We start from the raw sequence: 19,307 nt of genomic DNA, 5'->3' as shown, positions 1-19,307 counted from the left end.
TCACACACATACGGGAGCGCGCGTACACACACACACACACCCTCACACACAAATACACATACACACACGTACACGTAAACCACCACCACCCTGAATCCTTCACAACACAATGTTCGGTTCTGGTTATCACACTCGTGCACGTGCACACATGCATTTATCATCACATTCATATTGTTCTCTTCCGCGTCCCCCGATGGTGATTCTTCCCTCTCAATGGAAGCCCGGTTTCGATGGGGCGGTGTGAAGTTGCATCCTTACCACAGTCATCGCGGGGAGCCCGTAGTGTCCATGTTTGATGTGAAATATTCCTTAAGCTCCATCCCCACGAATCGCGATGGTCTCCGTGCCCCTCATCCGAAACCGGAGAGAGTATGTTTCTTTTCTTTCCTTCTTTCTTTCTGTCTCTCTTTTTCCACATGTAAACGGCGAGGAGGAGGAGGGGGGGGACGGGACGGGGGGGACGCGGAGAGAGAGATGATACGCCACCTTACCACAGACTCCCCCTCTGTCGGATTGGAAGGTAATGGGTCTTAAAGAAACATTCTCTCAGCATTCTCCGCATCTCTGTGATTTACGCGCGCGCCACGCATTCACGCGCACTCGCAGGTCAATCAAACACCTGATTAATTATACAGCGCGTGTGTGTGTCAGAGATAAACTGACAGACAGATATTGGAATTGTCCAAATATTAAAATGTGTTATCTGCACATCACTGATTTTAATTAATACAGTTTATGATAAACATAACAACATATGCATTCAGATTATTTAGGATATCACAGCAGTGCTATATTGATGTGTTCCTTCAATATAAAGCTACACATGTGTGTGGGGTGATGCTTTGCAGGCCCAACTTCCCACCATGAGAAGAACCTCAGGTGGATATTTATAATAATATCCAATATTCTGATCTGAAAAATAAATAATTACTCCAACTGTATGAGGAATAATTGTATGGAAATCGTCCATAGAGTATAACCTATTTTGGCTTTATATTTTCCCAATCCTGCTGCATGCAGCATCAGATATGAATAATGCATATTAAAAAAACGCAAGCTCTTATTAATATGCTATCTGGAATGCCTTCACTGTCTCTGGTTTAGGAGAGAATGCTTAAAGTGAATGTTGTTACATCGAAATACCCAAAGTGTAGCCTTTGAATACATTTGTGAAATTGGCCAAATCTAAAGATGCTGTCCTAAATTAATATGCGTGTTGATATTGATATTTGTAAACAGATGAGCGGCTCTCTTTCTCTCTGTGTAGGTGTGCATGTGTGTGTGTAGCCCAGTTAACATAAGGTGGTGCTGTCTTTAAGAGAGCGAGGGCCTGGGAAGGGGTGATGTAATGTGTTCTCAGACAATGATGTCATCGACTGAGACACGGCAAGGATTTAAAGTGACAAAGGCATTTTTACCGTCTCTGTTTAATTCTGCATCAGGGTTTGTCAGAGAGCAGCACCTAAGCAGCCAGGGATGGCGTGGAAAAAAAGAAGACAGATTACATTACATTATTCGTGTTATTCTTGCACATACGGAGCAGGAATCGGTGTCTCGACGTAGCACTCATGTTTATTAATCAGGATCTTTGAGATACAAAACATACCTTGTAACAGTGACAATAAAAGGGTTATGTTGCCATCTATGAGCAGCGATCGTCTATAATATGTGTTAGATGCATGTTTTGAGAGGAATTAAATAATACTGGACATGTTTTCAATCACACATAAGGTATTTGTGCGACACCAATATTATTATTATTTCAATAGATAGTTTTTTTTTCAAGACTTTCTATTATATCTGCATCCGTTTCACACCTAATATTATGAATAATGGAATTGTTCAAGTTTACAGAATATTAGGACTATTTATGACATTGTATGTTCCCATGTTACCATGTATATAATCCAAAATTTGGAGCAGATTCCTTAACATCCTCTTCTTCAGGCATTTTTCTCAACACAAAAAGTAGTTTTCCTTCCCAAGTTTGTTGATTCAAGCTCATTAAACCTTTGCTGTTCTTGTCTCTACAAACTTGTCCGTAATACTGTAACTCGAGCCTTCCCAAAAGAGGAACTTCGAATAACACTTCCGCCCTCATTCAGAGAGCTGGCTGGAGTGATGGAGTGGATGTTGCCTTCTCCTTTGGCCGCCTCCCTGTTCTCCTCACTTAAACTATGACGTTTCCTCAGCTGTTTAGCTCTCTCTTGGTCCACCTTCCTTTTCTCGGACTCCTTCGTCACACTTTTTCCTTCTCTTGTTTTTCCATATTCATCAACCGGTGGCTGATCAGAGGCAGAGCTCTGGACCGACGCCCCGTGGACAGCTTCTCTAACTCCCGACTGTCTGTCTTGCCTTGAGGTGTCTTCACATTCTTTTTGAGGGTTATAATTATAAACACAAGCCTCCTCTGTTGGACTGGCTGAGGTATTTAACACCGCGTTGGTTGAATCCTTGAGTACATTATTAATTGAGTGAACATTTTCATTAAAGTCTGATGAGAGATGTCGGCTAGAACCTTTCCTCTCTTGGTTAGAGGATCCCCCGACATTCCGGGTCGCGTCATCCGTCTCAGATTCAGTGATCTGAAGGTCTTCTTCCTCTGGCCCGCATGGCGTTGGGGCGTTCGGATTCACATCATTCGCTGTAATATCTGTGTCAGAAATAGTGAGATCACATGTAATCTTGTAGAAGAGTGAATGGTTCTCCCTCATTTTCTGCAAGCTTTCACTGAATGTGGACGACATCTCGTTGGAGTCCGTCGCGTCGTCGCCGCATGCCGGTTGGCTCTCGGCGTCTGATATCTCCTCGCTGCACGAGTCGATGCCGGGGATCTGCAACGGCGTGAACCCGAGACACCGGTCGGTGGAGAGGAACCACTTGGCTTTCAGATCGGCCGAAGAAAAATCACTTTCATTGTCATCAGTGACGGGTTCTTCCAGCTTTTGCGCCTCTACAGCTTCGCAACCTGTGATTCCCTTGCCTCCATCTTTGTGATAGACGGTCATGGAGGAGATGTGATGGGGCGAAGCTGGACGTTTGCTTTTATTTTTGGCAACCCCTGTTCTCACACTGTGATCTTTGAGCTGTGTTTTGTCCCCGTCTTTGACTTGACTCTTAGATGTTTTCACATGGCGCTCTCTCTCCTCTTCCTCCTGTGTTGTTCCACTGCAAAGCTGAAGTTCTGCAGAGCCTCGGATGTGATCGCAGCTTCCATAGAATCTATGCTCTGAAAACAGGACAGAGCATGTATGTGTTTTTAGATGACACTTCTGCTGATGAAGCAGCTTTTGAATAATTGTTTTTACCTAATCATTTACTTGTTGATGTTGGTAAACATATACCTGATTTGATCCTTTGTTTTCTAGCTGTGTCGGGGGGCACCTGATGAACTTCCTGCCCCTCCCCCCTGATGGCCAGTTGGTCGCGTGGAGCCGCTCTCTGTCTGACTGCACTGAGAGTTCCACAGATAGATAGAACAACACATTCACGGAGACGTTCATACTGTATTATGTCAAATGCATGTGCATTCATTTAAATATAAGAATTACAAAACTAATTCTTACCTCCTTATGACTCTCTCCCGTATTCGTTCCACACGACGGAGTTTGGCCTCTCGCTGCTCCAGGGTCAGACAGAGGTTAGGCTCCAGGTCAGGGGTCAGGAGGGCAGCTTGTTGTTCATCTGCCTGTTCAAGCAGTGTCACATTAAAATACACCGATGGTGCCTTTTGAACTGACTGATTTCAGATATCACTTCATCACTTTAGAGACCACAGGTGTTAATGAATCAAGAGTACTTATTTTAGAATTTCTGTAATTTGAGTTTTGTAGTTTTTTTATGTGAGTGTACAATCAGTTAAAACCTGTCTAAGCTCTGATTGATGCAAACATCCTGTAAGTGACCTCCCGATGCTGGGTAATATACTGAAATGGACTACACAATGCATGGTATGGTATCATCTTTCTCAATATGCTACGCTCTATACAAGTATTTGATTCCTTTTCAATGTATTTCATTGTTTCTTACCAAGCCGTCACTCCCATGTCCGGCAGCCGCTCCGTCTTGAACCCGGCTCCTCGGCTCGGCTCTGTTCAGCTTTGAATGTTTCTCCTTCTTGGAAGACTTCAATATTCCCTGATGCTGCTGTCTGTTTGTCCCGACTGCAGGTTCATCGTGGTGGTTTTGATCTTCCAGCAACAGAGCCCAGGGCGGCTTGTTCGACCCTTTCCGCCCTGAACATCGTTGGTGCATCTCAGGTGGAATCTGCTCAGGCAATGGGGTGTCGAGTTCAGGCGGAGGGTCCTCCACAGAAACCCGTCGGGCCACAATAGAGGATGGCAGCACAGCTGTAACAACTCGCGTCACTCTTAAAGGAAACGGGGCCTAAGGAAATACAGAGATAGATGAGGACATGTGTATCGGTATATATTGTAGTGGTTCAGTCCGTTATACTGATTCATGATCTGGCAGACCTCCACTCTTGTCTCTGAACTTTGACCTGGAGTTGGTATGGGAGGTTTCTTCTTATTAGTTAACCTGTCCTGATTCCTCTGCATCCGCTCAATCTGCTCTTCTTCGGTCATCTTCGTCTTCTGGAAAAAATATGTAGAGTGAGTCATTAATGAAGCCCACGCCACGGCGACATGCATTGAGAAAAGGTAAAGCAAGAACCATGTATTTTTATATCAAAATCAATATTGCTACAGCTGTGTGTTTGTGCAGGCGCGTATGTGTCCATAGCGTATGTTCCTATGCATCTGCATGTACATGTGTGTGTGTGTGTGTGTGTGTGTGTGTGAGTGTGTGTGTGAGCATGTGAGAAAGGGGGTTGGGTGGCCAATGTTAGAAGACTGAGCTACTGCACTGAGACATGTGCCTCTGCCTCCCCCTCCCGCCGACAACAAGCACTGCAACATGCCCTAATTGCAAGGAAGACGAGAGAATCAAAGAACTGGAATTTGGCTGTGCCTGAAATGAGGAAAAATCAGCTTTGACTGCTTCTATATTTGGAATTTTTGGATCACGAGCATCCGGAAATATTTATGACCAACAAATAGGAAACTATGAAGAATCACACCTTGGTTGATTGATTCGATGTATCTGGTGGGATCCACTTTGAACCTGATTCTAAAGATGAAATACAAATATATAGGGAAGAGGAGAAGGACAAAGGGAGTGAGAGAGGATAGGTGGGAGGAGAGAGTGGACAGAGTAAATATGAGGGTGAAAAGAAGGAAAAAAATACAGGGCTCTGAAAAAAATGTCCATTTGCATGAAACATCTATTAAAGATCTTTAATATTTTAGATATCTTTAAAATATTTCCATGTACTCTATTTGTATATGTGCACTAACCAAATGTGTCTTTTGGTGGTTTCCCGTTTCCTCTTCTCTGTCCAGGATCAGCAGTGTGGCCGTAGACTCCCTGAAACATAAATAATAAACAGTTGTAAAAACCTTTCTAACCGGGTGATGTTTATCATTGGTAATGTCCAGATGTCACACCTCATACGATGACTCTGTCCAGCCATGGCTGTGGTCCTTGCTGTGGAAGCTTTCCTGCAGCTCGTGGGGTAATGGTGGGCGGAGTGGTGGCTCTGGTTCCACATCCTGCAGGGGTCATAGTCACAAGCGATATGAAAGAAGATCTCACTGCATCCAAACCAGATTGATCCAGATTGATGCGTGCCTCGATATAATTTAGACGGACAACAATCCCGTCATCCCAACTGTCAGACTATATTCACACATTCAGTCACTAATATCTAAAGGGAGAAAATGGCCCAGACAATGTTGGCTTGCTAATCCCGTTGATCTGTTGATCCACTATGGAACGTAGTGTATGATCATAACCAACTCTAAAACGAAGAGTCACATCACAAATAAATATAAAGGAGTTGTATGTATTTGCAATTTTGTGAGTGAAAAAATCAAATGTCGTGGAAATACTGTAAGAAAACACCGCGTGGGACTGAAAGATCTCCGCAGACGCCAGCGGATGGATTTAACCTTTGCACTGAGTGGACAACAATTCCACGTTTGTTCGTAAGCAGAGAGAAAACGTCCCTGACAAAGAACCAATGGACAGGAGCACCGTACCACCGGGAGTCCACTCGGCAGCCTCTCGGTGGGAGAGCCGGGACGTGGAGATGTCGGCTGGAACACTGAGGGGAGACAGAAAAGGTCACCCGTCGTCACGTCGTGCATAATCAACATGAACCAAGTCACTTTGCTTATTGGCGGCATAACATGGAGAAAATGAGTAATTATTTAAGCTTTCGGGGCTTCAAAACTAAACCCACCACTACAGAACACCGACACAGAACCGTATTTGCCTGACACATAATCAAACCTAAACTCCTGCGCGTGACAGTGAAAGGAAGGCGGTGCGTACTCTGGTGCCTCGGGAGTCCCAGCAGGAAGCGGAAGTGATCCCTGTTGATCGTTAGTCCAGCTAGGATGTCCTCCATCATCCACAGCTCTCTCTGGGCCTGAGACTGGTCCTGAGAAACAGAAAGAAACCAAAGATAATACTCATGAAGTGTCTTCAGGATGTAGGATTTGGAGATTTGTGTCAGGTAAATCGCTAAATATGATAAAAACACACAGTCAAGTGTGTAGTTCTTAATACCTGTGGCACTCCAAAGTTACAGACGTGCTGAAGGTGTGAGCGGATAACCGACAGTTCACTCTCCATCCTCTCATATTGACTCCACACTCTCTCCATTTCCTGCATCAAAAGGGGAGAAGATTTGTGAAATTAATGAATATGATTCAACGAGTAAATCAATTGTTTATGATCAAGTTACATCCCTTTTAAATGAGTCATGCTAGTAATAAACTACACTTATGTAATGTCATTATTTATTTCATGATGGTTCCATGTCCCCTTTGCTTATTACACACCAACGATACATCACACACTCTTGCCCGGATTGTGACCAGCTCTTCCTGGAGCAAAGCCTTCTGGGTAAGGGCTTCCTCCTGGGCCCTGGGCCCCAGGCCTTTCAACTCCTCCAGCTGAAGTCTGGACACCTCTAGCGCAGACTGGACGCTGTCCTGCAGCACGATAAAAAAACGCTTCCTTTTAACTCTCAAACCAGTCACAATATGCTTTTTGCAATTAATAATTAGAAATAGCTTTAAATGAGTATTCTTATTATTACCCACTTTATCCATTTGTAGCTGGGCCAGTTCTACCGAAAGAGACTGGAGCAGCTTGTCACACCCACATAACCGTGTCAACACGATCTGAAGAGGGAAAAACAAATGAATAATAAAACATATTATAGGATGATGAATAACTGCATCGTATTCTATTGTTGGTTAAGAGCCATATGGCACCAATGAGAACACTCACGTCTGCATCACTGTCAAGAGGCCTGATTGGTGGGACGTCCCTGGGGTCAGGCTTTGTTGCCTGAAATGCATCCAGGTAATAATTTAGTTAAATAGTGCTATTCTTATTAGTTGTGTTGGTTAATGTGGGTTAATGCTTGAATATTAGACTAAGCTGTTCTCTTTCAGATCAGTAAAGCACAACCTTCAGCCCTCTGCTACATATACATGATATAAAACACAACATGTAAGTAGAGTTGAACAATATAATAATAATAATCATAATAATAATAATAATAATTATTATAACTATAATAATAATACATTTCATTTGGAGGCGCCTTTCAAGTCACCCAAGGTCACCTTACAATAAAATAATACAGGATAAAAGATGAAAGCATGAAAGATAGAAACGACATTAAAACAGAAAATCAACATAAAAACAAGTCCAACATTCACACCAGACAATCCTGATTAATCAATACGAAAATTAAAAAAGAAAGAAAAAGAAAGATATGATATGATATCATATGATGTATTAATCACAAATAAGAACTGACAATAAAGCACAGCGACATAAAACAAGTCAGTGACGTACATTACACGTACCATAATACAAGATCTGCAAAAACATTGATGAACACATGAGTCCCCATGCTTAGATATAACAGTATTACGGTTTTATTATGATTACTATTGTTAGAGGAGACACACAAACAACACACGGAGGTTTAAACTTAAATCCCCAGGACAGCGTATGGAGCAGAGAGGGCTGTACCATGACGGGCGGGAGCACACACACAGACACATTGCTGCGGTGGTGGTGGTGATGGTGGTGATGGTGGTGGTTTGGGTGTAGGGGGGCCCTCGACGAGGGGGGCAACGGGGGCAGTGAGTCTGCATGTGGCCCTGTGGAGAAGCTCTGGAGGGAGAGAGCGAGCGCGTGGACAATGAGAGCAGAGGACACACGGCCACGATGCGACTTCACGCCGCCGAACGCTCGTCTGGATGTTTGCATGAATATATTGTTAGTACGAGAATCACCTTTCCTAAATGTCGCCTCCCGCTCGCGATATGATGGACTGACCCATAGAGCGGTGTCGGCTGTAAACAATCACAAAGATTAGAATAACATGAGGTGTCTGGTGATGCAACATTTCCTTAAAGTCCTACTGCAGCAATTACATATAGCACTTCAATAAAGGTGGGAACCGACACATTATGATAACAATCGACCCCGAGCATAGTTTATGATTAAGATGAATAAAAACACCTTGCATATGTTTTGCCACCTCTCCGTGACGGGAGTATTTGGGGTGGATTTGAACTCCAGTTTAGGCGAGGCAGGTGCGTAGTACAGGGTGTGTGGCGCCGAGTCATCGTGAGGTCGAATGTCTACCCTTCCTACTGGCGTGTGAGGTCGTGACCCCAGCGAGTCTCTGGAGGTCAACGAACCAGTTCCCATCATTTCTGGTGGTGTGCTTCGGCCAGAAGGAGAGCCTTCCTCGCGCTGTGGGCCGCATGCTCGTCTTCTGCTGAAGTCAGCAGGGCTCGGCGTTCTGTTTGTGGGGAAAACAGAACAGAACTGTCAAAGCTGGGATCTTTGTGGTTGAGGATGTAAACCGCACTGGGATTAAATATGTGCCAATCACACACAAAAGGTGATTTGACAACCTGCTGTTTCTCTGACGCACGCTCCGCCTCCCCCTCGGCTCCGAGGAGCGCGACGTCTCCGTCCTCCCGCCGGTGAGATGAGTCGGTTCGCTCAGAGTCCTGTTGAAGTGTTTGTGTCTTTGGGAGGGAGCCGCTCCCCCGGAGGGGGGTTTAGGGAAGTCCACCGACTCACTGCTGCCACCTATATGTGTGAAATCCTGATAACTCGAGCAACGCCTGAAATGATACAAGAGATGCAGAGAATAAAGATTCAGAAATATTTAATATTTACTGCATAACCGCTCATGTCCACAGTGAATGTGCTGTACCTGCTCAGGGAGCCGTTGGGCTCCATGGCAGCAGACTGGCTGAGGGCCCGGACCCAGCCCAACATGTCCTCCTGGGTGTCAGCACTGAAGAAATAAGAGCGCATTCCCTGGTGCACCACCTAGTTTTACATAAATCATTCAAAGCGTTACAGTATTATTTGTCCCATGATGAACCATACTTAAACTGAATGTTATAAATTAGATAAAGACGGAGTTACAATAGTGACCCCCTATTAAATCTTGCTTGAATTAATATTTCTCAACATGTTTCTGAAAAACTTTGAGCCATGCTTCATCGGAGGTGGTGAATTTAACATTTGCATATTGAATAATTTAAAATATAAAAAAAAAAAAAAAAAATCTTGACTTATCAAAGGTTCAACAAAAAAACTCCCTTTTTATTTTCGCCTGCCCCTTTTAGGGGGAATATTGTATTTTTTTGTATTCAGACAAATAAATATCACCGTTACACTTTCCCAGTTGATAACTTACATTCTGACAATTATTATGTATATTACAAGTTTTCTGAAATGTTTACAAATCCGAATGAGGCATTTTCTATTGTTATTTTTACTGAATTTTCTAGTGTACTAAAATGTTTGTTTTCTTTCCGCGAGTCTGAAAGAAGATGTTATGGAAGCAAAAAAGCACAAAACTTGACCAGTGCATCATGCATAATACAATCCATGTTGTAGTAACGGGGTGTCGGCCATTAATTGGACCTGATTGGATGAGCGTCAGTAAATATTGATAGACGTTAAGTGGAGTAAACATAGTTCCCGTATAACAAGTTTATTTTGGTGATCAAGTTTGAAATGTAAGACTTTAGATGAAAAGTTTCCAATGCATTATGGGACGAGTGACCACATGATGATACCTTGAAGGTGAACTTTCTGTTCTTGCATTCTCGTGGTGTGCAGAACAGGATTCTGTAACTCGGGAGTGGGATGCTGCCCAGCACAGACTCCTCTCTACTGTCTGGCAGAAAGGAAAATGGACAAAAGAAGAGATGCGTTGTTCAGTCAGAGCACATGAGAGGAGTTCATTCAAGAGAAGCTGCTGGGCTGAGAGCCGTGTACCTTTATAGTAAAACAGACAGAAGTTGGAGAGGACAAACCACCTCCTCTTCCACAGCTTCAACCCAGAGCTGTCCTGCAGAAGGGAGAAACATTAGGAGCCGCTCGTCGCTTTACTCACTCAATCTTCTCATGACGTGATGAAGTATTTAAGAGTTAAGCAGACTGTGTTTGAAAAATTACTTTTTTGTTGAGCCATCCTCTGATGACTACAGGACAATTGGGGTCTCTTTTGGAAGCCAGGCATCTTTTTCCAAATGTTTGCACCTTTCCATCACGTTCCTGAGAATAATAATACATTGGTATGCATTAACAGGACCGCAGTCATCCACACATGAGCGAGGGAGAACATGAATACTTCAAACAAACCTGCATGACAGGAAAGTAGGAGATGGTGGCCAAACTGGAGGTTTGGCTTACTCTGTCCTGGTCATCCATTCTGCAGTGGAAACACAAATGTTCAAATACGTAGAGATTAAAGCTGAAAGCAGCCGGTAGACTTTGGAAAGAAGGACGAGGTCATTACAAGAGGACTGCAGTCGTAAACACGTGTGAGAGACTTGAGCTGGATGCAAATATCATTAAAAAAATAGTGTTTTCACCCAAACTGACGGCTAACATTAACGTATTTCATACGTGTGTTTTTATTATCTTTATTTAAAATGTACAGTTAAAATGTAAATGTCACCATAGCTTCAGCTGATTTGCATCTGTAGTCCCTTAACAGACCTTACAACATAACACATAACACAATAACACACAGTGTATTTGTTCATAGTAGGATAAATACACACAATGCAAAGTTACAGTACATCATTTTAAATTTAAGAAGAACATACCATTTAAAAGCAAGAAATAAAAACCATTAAAAGTAAGTAATACACACTTTCAAAAGTAAGTAATAAAAACCATTAAAAGGTAAGTAATACACACTATCAAAAGTAAGTAATAAAAACCATTAAAAGTAATTAATACAAGCCATAATAATTAGAGTACAGCGCTGAGCAGCTTTTAACTGATTTTTGATAAGAAAGTATTTCTTCATTCACGGTTATATAGTATTTACTTTGTGATACACATACACACATATGGTAAACACACACACACACCATTATACACAAAATATCTAAATTGTACTGGATTTCTTAATAAAAGCTAAATCAAGTAAATAAAACACATAAAAAAAGATCTCCACCGTTGTAAGTTACCCTCACCTCTGAGCACACACTCCCTCATGCCACACAGCACTGAGCCGACTCTCACCTCTACACACACACGAATAAACAGTTCCTGTGACATTCGGCCTTACCAAGTCAACCGCTCTCCCTCTGCAGAAGCAGTCGGTCACTTCCGTGAGCGGCAGCCTGCAGCCTCACACACACGCCACATTCCCATACAGTTGAGATAGTTTCCCAGTCAACTGTTCATCCTGCCAGAGACTGGGTGTTGGGCTCTCCCACTTCCAGGGAAAACTCTCCCACTTCTATTCTGAGCCGCAGCAGGCCGGTGCGCATCCCCACCACCAAACTGACAGGTGACAGCTGCATCGCCGTGGTGGCAGGCGGGGCCCCGGGGACTGTGTGAAAACCAATCTGGCAGCAGGGCCGGGCCGCTATGAGAGGGTTGGAATGTGTCCCGAACTGCAGAAAGGCAGAACTACAGCTCGGACTGCTGGAGACGTGGAACCAAATAAAAGCGTGTAGGGCGGGGAAAGTAAAATGTCCTAAACCCGTAGGGTGGGCTGTACTGGGTGACAGGTTATTTGAGTCATGCCGACTTGTTTATTAGCTCAGGTCTCATTATAGCACGTTGTGTTGCACCTGCACATCAACTGAACCCACTTCTCCTTTATAAGACAATAGACTGTGTTATTGTTACATGTGTGCTCTGTGGTTCAATATAACTCTTATATACTCTTATATAACACATTTCTGACTTTCAACTTTCAGTTTATGCCATTTAGATGCTTGTTCAATATATTTCTACATGTCTAATATACATATACATATATATTTATATGTATGTATATAAATATATATATATACAGGACTGTCTCAGAAAATTAGAATATTGTGATAAAGTTCTTTATTTTCATAATGCAAAAAAAAAAAAATGTCATGCATTCTGGATTCATTACAAATCAACTGAAATATTGCAAGCCTTTTATTCTTTTAATATTGCTGATTATGGCTTACAGCTTAAGAAAACTCTAAAATCCTATCTCATAAAATTTTAATATTTCCTCAGACCAAGTTAAAAGATTTATAACAGCTGAGTGTTTGTCAAGGCTCAGGAAACCCTTGCAGGTGTTGTTAATTAGACAATTCAAGTGATTTGTTTAATACCCTACTAGTATACTTTTCATGATATTCTAATATTTAGAGATAGGATATTTGAGTTTTAAGCTGTAAGCCATAATCAGCAATATTAAAAGAATAAAAGTGCAATATTTCAGTTGATTTGTAATGAATCCAGAATGCATGACATTTTTGTTTTTTTAATTGCATTACAGAAAATAAAGAACTTCATCACAATATTCTAATTTTCTGAGACAGTCCTGTATATGCATACAATTAGACATTGCTTTGCTTTCTTAATAATGCAATATATATATATATATATTGCATTATTAAGAATATATGCATATATTCTTAATACTTATTAGTCTATATATATAGTATTAAGTATTAAGAATATATGCATATATTCTTAATAATGCAATATATATATAAGTATTAAGAATACATGCATATATCTACATATATATAAATATGTATATATATAGATATATATATGCATACAATTTGACATTGATTTGCTTTGTTAATAATGCAATATATAGATATATTTATATATAGATATATCTTCTTAAATTCCTCATGTTTCTGTCATCAATTACAACTAGTACTATATAAAATGCCGTGTTACTTACGAATTACAACAAAGTAGATTTCTCTAATACTTTCTCATGTTATTTTGTATAAATCTTTATAGAAAGATAAATATATCTTTCTATAAAGCGTTTTTTTACATTTCTATGTTATGAAACAAAATAAATCCGTAGTCAGATTTTAAAACCGGTTGCTGGAAGTTACACCTGCTGTAGAAAAGCTTTGCAGATTATCGTAACTGTAGAGTTATTGTTATTATGGCACAGATGAACTTGCTGATAAAAATTCATGGGAAACGTCTTCCGAGCACCCGTGGGTGACCCGGAGGTCTGAAATGGTTTCGCTGCCGCAGTCGATGTCAGCCACGACCCTCGAGTGGAGCGATACGGAGTCGACGAGAGAGAAGACAATCACGTCTTTGTTGGAGATCAGAGCGGAGACAACCTTACGGAGGTTACGTGGGTGTTGGGAAATATTTGGAAAATCTCTCCTCCTCACTCAGCGGGGGTCACTCGCTCGGGGAAGAGGAGAAGACATAAAATGCTAAAGAGGGATGGAGGGAGGACAAATGGTGGGTCTGTGTACCGCACAGAGTGCGCTTTGTGGTGCCCGAGGACTCCGGAGCATCATGTGAAGTTGGACACACGGCATGTTGAATAAAATGTCCTCCTCTTCATCAACCAAAACATTTGCATGTCTCCAACATTCTCGCATCTTTTAATGCCGACAAAAGCATCACTCTCAGTTTGACCGTGATGCGTAAAGTCGTGACGTCAGGCACGGCCACGACGAGAAGATTCCCCGAGAGGAGACTAGATCTTTGCACGCGGCGTATTTCACACGACTTTTCAGATTTAAGTCGGGTTATCAAAGGCTCAACAGTTGCAGGGAAATAAAGCAGATATATCTTTCTTGGCAAAGCTGAGTTACAGTCCCCCGGCGGGCCTTTAAGAGTTCAGCCACGGATAAATCAGGATGGTTTTCAGTGGAAAAGTGAGTCTGTAAATGAAGTGGTTATGTTATTTTATTATAGATACAGTATATAATCATACTTCTAACTGCACACACACATCAGGACCTTATTCACAATAATGTGAACTTTAAGCAGCAGTATTTTTGCATTTTGTATTATAAACTGTACTGTTAATGTCATTCAGATAAAATACACTCATATATAGTTCTGTAGCAATAGTTGTGCAACTATATTTAAAGTCTACAGATAATAAAACGAGACCTAAACCATAGTAAAGATGCCGTACTGCTGTACCTGACTAAATGTGCCCGCCTGCTGGCGGCAGCTTCGAGCTCCATCACCTGGCAGTCGTCCTCACAGCATCTCCTCAGTCTCAGCTTCCCTCTTCCTGGGGTCCAAAGCTCGCTGTACTCGGCTTCTCTCTGCGTGAACCTCTCTCTCTCTCTCTCTCTCTCTGTGTCTGACTCCTTCTCTCCGTTCGGACTCGTCGCTGCAGTGTTTGTCCGGTGGTCTACCTACGCTGGCTGTTAACACTCTTCTGTCCTCTAACAGTGCACTCTCTGTGAGCCCCCTCCCTCCCCCCCCCCCCGCCCTCACACCCCCTTCCTCTTCACTGTCCCTCCCTCGCCCTGTCCTTGACAGCCTCTCTCTCTTTTGCTGAGTGTGGGTTTGTGACTTAGGAATTTAGAAGAAGAAAAAAACAGCTATTGCATTAGTTAAATTTCATTTCTCGGCTATATCCATCTGACTGTGGATGCCAAGCCTTGAATCGTCATCACCCTTGAACTATAACAAATCAGAGAGATTTAGGTGAGATTCCTTTTAAATATATTTAAAATAAGCATCTATTCAAAAAAAATCCTCTAATAAACATTCAATAAAATATAAGTGTAAGTTCAGAAACTGAATTTTAAAGACCCAGCGGGAAATTAGTAAAAGTCACCTAAAGTCACCTGTGTTGAGTCTGATCTGTGTATGTCGGAAAAATTGAGATTTGACGTGGAAACAGATATTTATTCGACGATTTCTCCATGTAAAATTATTATTAAAGGGACATTTCTTAAATATCCCAGAACATGTAAGGAATGTGTCAACAAAAAGTGATTTGAAAAGACTGATATTTTGGTTTGAGGGCAACAAATCGGCCAAATGCTACGTTGAAACTTAAAAAATATGGCAACTGGGCCAAATGTAATAAAATGGTAACGTGTTGGTGTAAACGAAAGGCTGAGATCACTCACACACTAGATGTCCATCAACTAAAGAAGCTCGGCGACGAGGAGCATGACGACAGCAGCAGCTTTCTGGGCAGCGAGTCGAGCGTCAGGAAGAAGGTCCACGCTCCGTCTCTCCAAAGAGGGAAGAGTCTGATCCCTCGACCTCGGGCCTTGGATCCTCCACAAACAGGACAGACCGGACAGGTCCTTGTTACCGGAGGGACTGATGCCAGCGACTCTGAGTAGGACATCTCGTCTCACCCAGCCTCACTCCGTCCTGAGCATCTTGCACCAGGGCCTATCTGGACATTACGGTGGCAAAGACCCAGGTGTCCTTCTCTCCTGTCTGGCAGGGATGTTAATCACTGAGGTAGCCTCGTGCACCTGTTTCCTATCTCTTTGGGATAATGGATATCGTTATCGGCAATGTATAAGTTACTGACATTTATTACATTTATGTGGCATTTTCATCTCGAAGCATTTTACAACGCGCCTCTCATTTAGACGAACTAGCTGCTGCCGTGCGTTGATTGAAATACGAGTGAAGATAGATCCTAAAGACAATCTTAAGAAATCTAAAGAAATCTTTGAACAACTAAAATCAGTCAGGGCTTTAACAATTTCCACAATCATACAAAAGCATTTCCCCAGATGGTAGGCTCTGTGCATTTCTGTTGCACTGAGTCAGCGTCTTGCGCTGTTCTTCAGTACACAAGAGAGGGTGCGTTACTAATCCAGCTGCAAGGAAACAGGTGTAAGGTTCTTTAAGGTGAGAAGAGTGTCATGAATTATATCAAAAACCTAGACGGAGAGAAAAGCTCTCAAAGAAACAGCGGGGCCACGACGGAGGCCCCGGGGGAGCTGGCATTGTTGCTGGACAAGAGGAAGATATGAAAGGTATTTTAAGAGCTGTGATAAGAACAAGGAGACGTCAAGTCTAAATATATACGCTCACAGGGAAGCAGCCTGGCTGGTTGGTGGGACTATATTTATGCTATAATGATAACCTCAACGCGTACAAAGGCACAAAGGACCAAAACTATTTCTCACTCAAATAGTATTCATGCCATCTTATAATTAGTGTCTCACATGTCCAGGCCCTTTGGTTTGGAGCAGGGAGGTCGTGACCCAGGACGTCCTCACAGGGGACCAATTAGTTGCTTCAAATATTTACGAGCCATCCGTTTTAGCATATCCTAAACGATTAGCCCTGCTGACTGACAGCTGCGTGGCGACTGAACATCTCCTGTTCCACACGGAACAACCTGTGGGGCGCTCTATCTAGCAGGCAGGGGCAGTAGCGCCACGACTCATGGGAAATGTGGTTCAGCTAGACAAGCTATTGTCCACAATGCATGGAGCCCCCAGTGTTTAATAAATAAAATAAAAATATACATACATTTAAAAAATGTATCATTAATAATGCAAGTTAATTAATGAATCAAGAAACGGTGAAATAATTCAATAAATTGTTCAAATGTAACCAAATATAATTTCAATTTGAAATAACAATTTAATGTAAAAAACATTTTATTATATTAAGAATGATTTATTTAGTTATAAAACCAAGACGGAAAACAAAATATAATGCAATTGTATACAGTCATAATATATATATATTATTATCTATATTTCATTTAAATATTTAGGAAACACTCGAAATGTATCTCCAACCTGTTGTAACATGTCATATATGAAGGGAATACATTATCCATACTGTGAATACAATGTGTGGCTTGTTGTTGTATGATACAACAAGAATCCAGCAGGTGGCGCTGTTTAATGACTAATAGTTTACCTACCGACAGGTTCACAATAAGTACTCAAATCAATAAGTATTGTCGATATAAAATGTGGCTCAAATACAGACATTCTTTATAATGGCAGGATATCTGACGTGACCCGTTGCCTCTCAGAAGAGGTCACCTGGCTGCTTGGAGGTTTTTTTCCGATGCGTGCAATAAACAGATGCAATGTAGAGGTTGTGTATTTCTAGAGTTGTTTGGCTTGCAACACAAACCAACACATACGCTCCTTGTCCAAACCCATTCGTCTATTCCAAAAAATGCAACAAATCCGAACACGTTGTCACCTCCACGGTCCAAACACTGTGCTCCAGCCAAACAGCAACACCTGACCCTCGCGCTCCCCCTGATTATATTGGCCTCTGTCTTAATTGATAGTGGCCCTGCGCCCCCTACTGGTCGGAGGTCCAATTATATCAACAAACAAAATGGCTCTTACAATATCTACGTAGTAGCAGAATATTCACTCTTCAGATGCCAGCGTGCATGTCTTGCCTGCAGCGACTCAATGTGAACAGCAGGTGGTGCTGTTGTCTCGTGGAATGAAGAACGCTCGCGACCACGTAGTTGTTCACAGGTGACCAATAATCCCAGAAAAACGATTTGCATTTGTCAAAGCAGCATCCAGAATGTATTGACGTGAATCTACAAATACCCAATTATTGTTATACTGCTGCAGTTTAATCCAAAGGAAAGCTTTGTATTGTATATAGTAAAGTCATCTTTATGGTTTATTCTAAATATTATTCCCCCGCATTATTAGTTAATTTATTAGGGACAATGCATAACACAACCATTCTAGCAAAATAGCTTATTTGCATCTGCGGTCCCCGGGCAAAAAGATGTTGAAAAACAATCCTGCACCATACAAATAATTGAGAAAAAAAGAAGGGAAAATAAAACAGTTTGTAAAACTTAAAAAAACTGTTTATCTGAGAATGTCATAGAAAAAAATACATTACGTAGTCTCCATGGTTTTTTTTCTATTATTTGTATTGTTTACACTAGGATTGTTTCTTAAGATCTTTCTGCAGATGCAAATGAGCTATTTAGCTAAAATAGTTGTGCCATGCATTGTCCCTGATAAATGAACTTGATTGGAAGTGCCAATAATCTACGTCCAGATGCTTCAAAGTCCTTTGGTGAGTAAAAGTCCCAAGTCTTTGTACTCCATGACTTTTACCCCATCAGGTAAGATGAAGCGGAGGCTTGAGTGTCTGAAAGCGGAGTTGAACTCAGGGCACCAGGTGCTCAGCAAGTCTCGGGGTTCAAGTGAGGAAATGCACTTGACTTTGACGGATGAGTCACGGACACCCGACCCCCCAAGGACAGCTCGTTCAGGAAGGCAGCACGGATCCGTGGTGATCCGGGCTCAACAGGAACCAGCCTGAAGGACCCGGGTCAAGACCAAAGAGAACCATGTTCCCCCAGTCCAGAGTCTTAGTCCCAGAATCAGCCAATCAGCTCCTCTCAAAGGTAGTTCAGCCTCTAACACCTTCCTGTTGGCTCAAAGTCCCGCTATCAGAATGGAGGGGTCAAAGGTCACGACCCCCGGGTGAAATCGTCACTTCCGGTCAAGTTGCTAAACAAGTATTTTCACAATAATAGTCCTGTCTGTTATTGTCCGCATTAAAGTCACTTCACGGCTTCAACCGGCTTCCACAATCTGAAATACTCACGAACATTCACTCTCATGCAACATATATTAATTCTTGCCATTTACATTTGCATAGAGTAAACTGTCCCCCTATGCTTCATAATAGATTAATAACAATATCAATATTCTCCCTAATATTTCCTCTTATAATATCTTTCTATATGTATTAATTTAAAGCTCAAGAATCAAAATAAACTATTACAACCTAACAACTAGTTACGTGTATATGCATTTAATTTGTGATTCTCTCATGAAAATGGATCATAATTGACTTTCCATTGTCTTTGTGCAGCTGAAGTGTACTTTCAACACATTTTGTGCACACCAACACATATCGCATTGTTAATGGGTCGTAACCATTTAGTG

General features: G+C 41.9%; 1 protein-coding gene across 1 annotated transcript; it reads right to left on the bottom strand.

Moving 5' to 3' along the window:
- Positions 1-1,408: 1,408 nt before the first annotated feature.
- On the bottom strand, positions 1,409-14,756 carry si:ch211-234p6.5 (uncharacterized). The gene is made up of 24 exons (XM_056430536.1): positions 14,557-14,756; positions 10,768-10,837; positions 10,582-10,680; positions 10,402-10,474; positions 10,200-10,300; positions 9,323-9,441; positions 9,015-9,230; positions 8,614-8,899; positions 8,385-8,444; positions 8,119-8,262; positions 7,363-7,422; positions 7,173-7,253; positions 6,909-7,061; positions 6,634-6,732; positions 6,397-6,505; positions 6,102-6,166; positions 5,508-5,612; positions 5,358-5,427; positions 5,081-5,130; positions 4,476-4,595; positions 4,030-4,386; positions 3,567-3,688; positions 3,345-3,454; positions 1,409-3,229 (listed from the first exon to the last, which is right to left on the bottom strand). The coding sequence occupies exons 1-24, from the start codon at positions 14,598-14,600 to the stop codon at positions 2,028-2,030; spliced, it is 3,915 nt and encodes a 1,304-aa protein (XP_056286511.1). The 5' UTR covers positions 14,601-14,756; the 3' UTR covers positions 1,409-2,027.
- Between the last annotated feature and the right edge of the window lie 4,551 nt (positions 14,757-19,307).

Source organism: Pseudoliparis swirei, chromosome 13 (genome assembly GCF_029220125.1).
Source record: "Pseudoliparis swirei isolate HS2019 ecotype Mariana Trench chromosome 13, NWPU_hadal_v1, whole genome shotgun sequence".
Classification (NCBI taxonomy): Eukaryota; Metazoa; Chordata; class Actinopteri; order Perciformes; family Liparidae; genus Pseudoliparis; species Pseudoliparis swirei.
The sequence above is the reverse complement of the archived record's forward strand: the minus strand, read 5'-3'. Positions and strand labels throughout refer to the sequence as shown.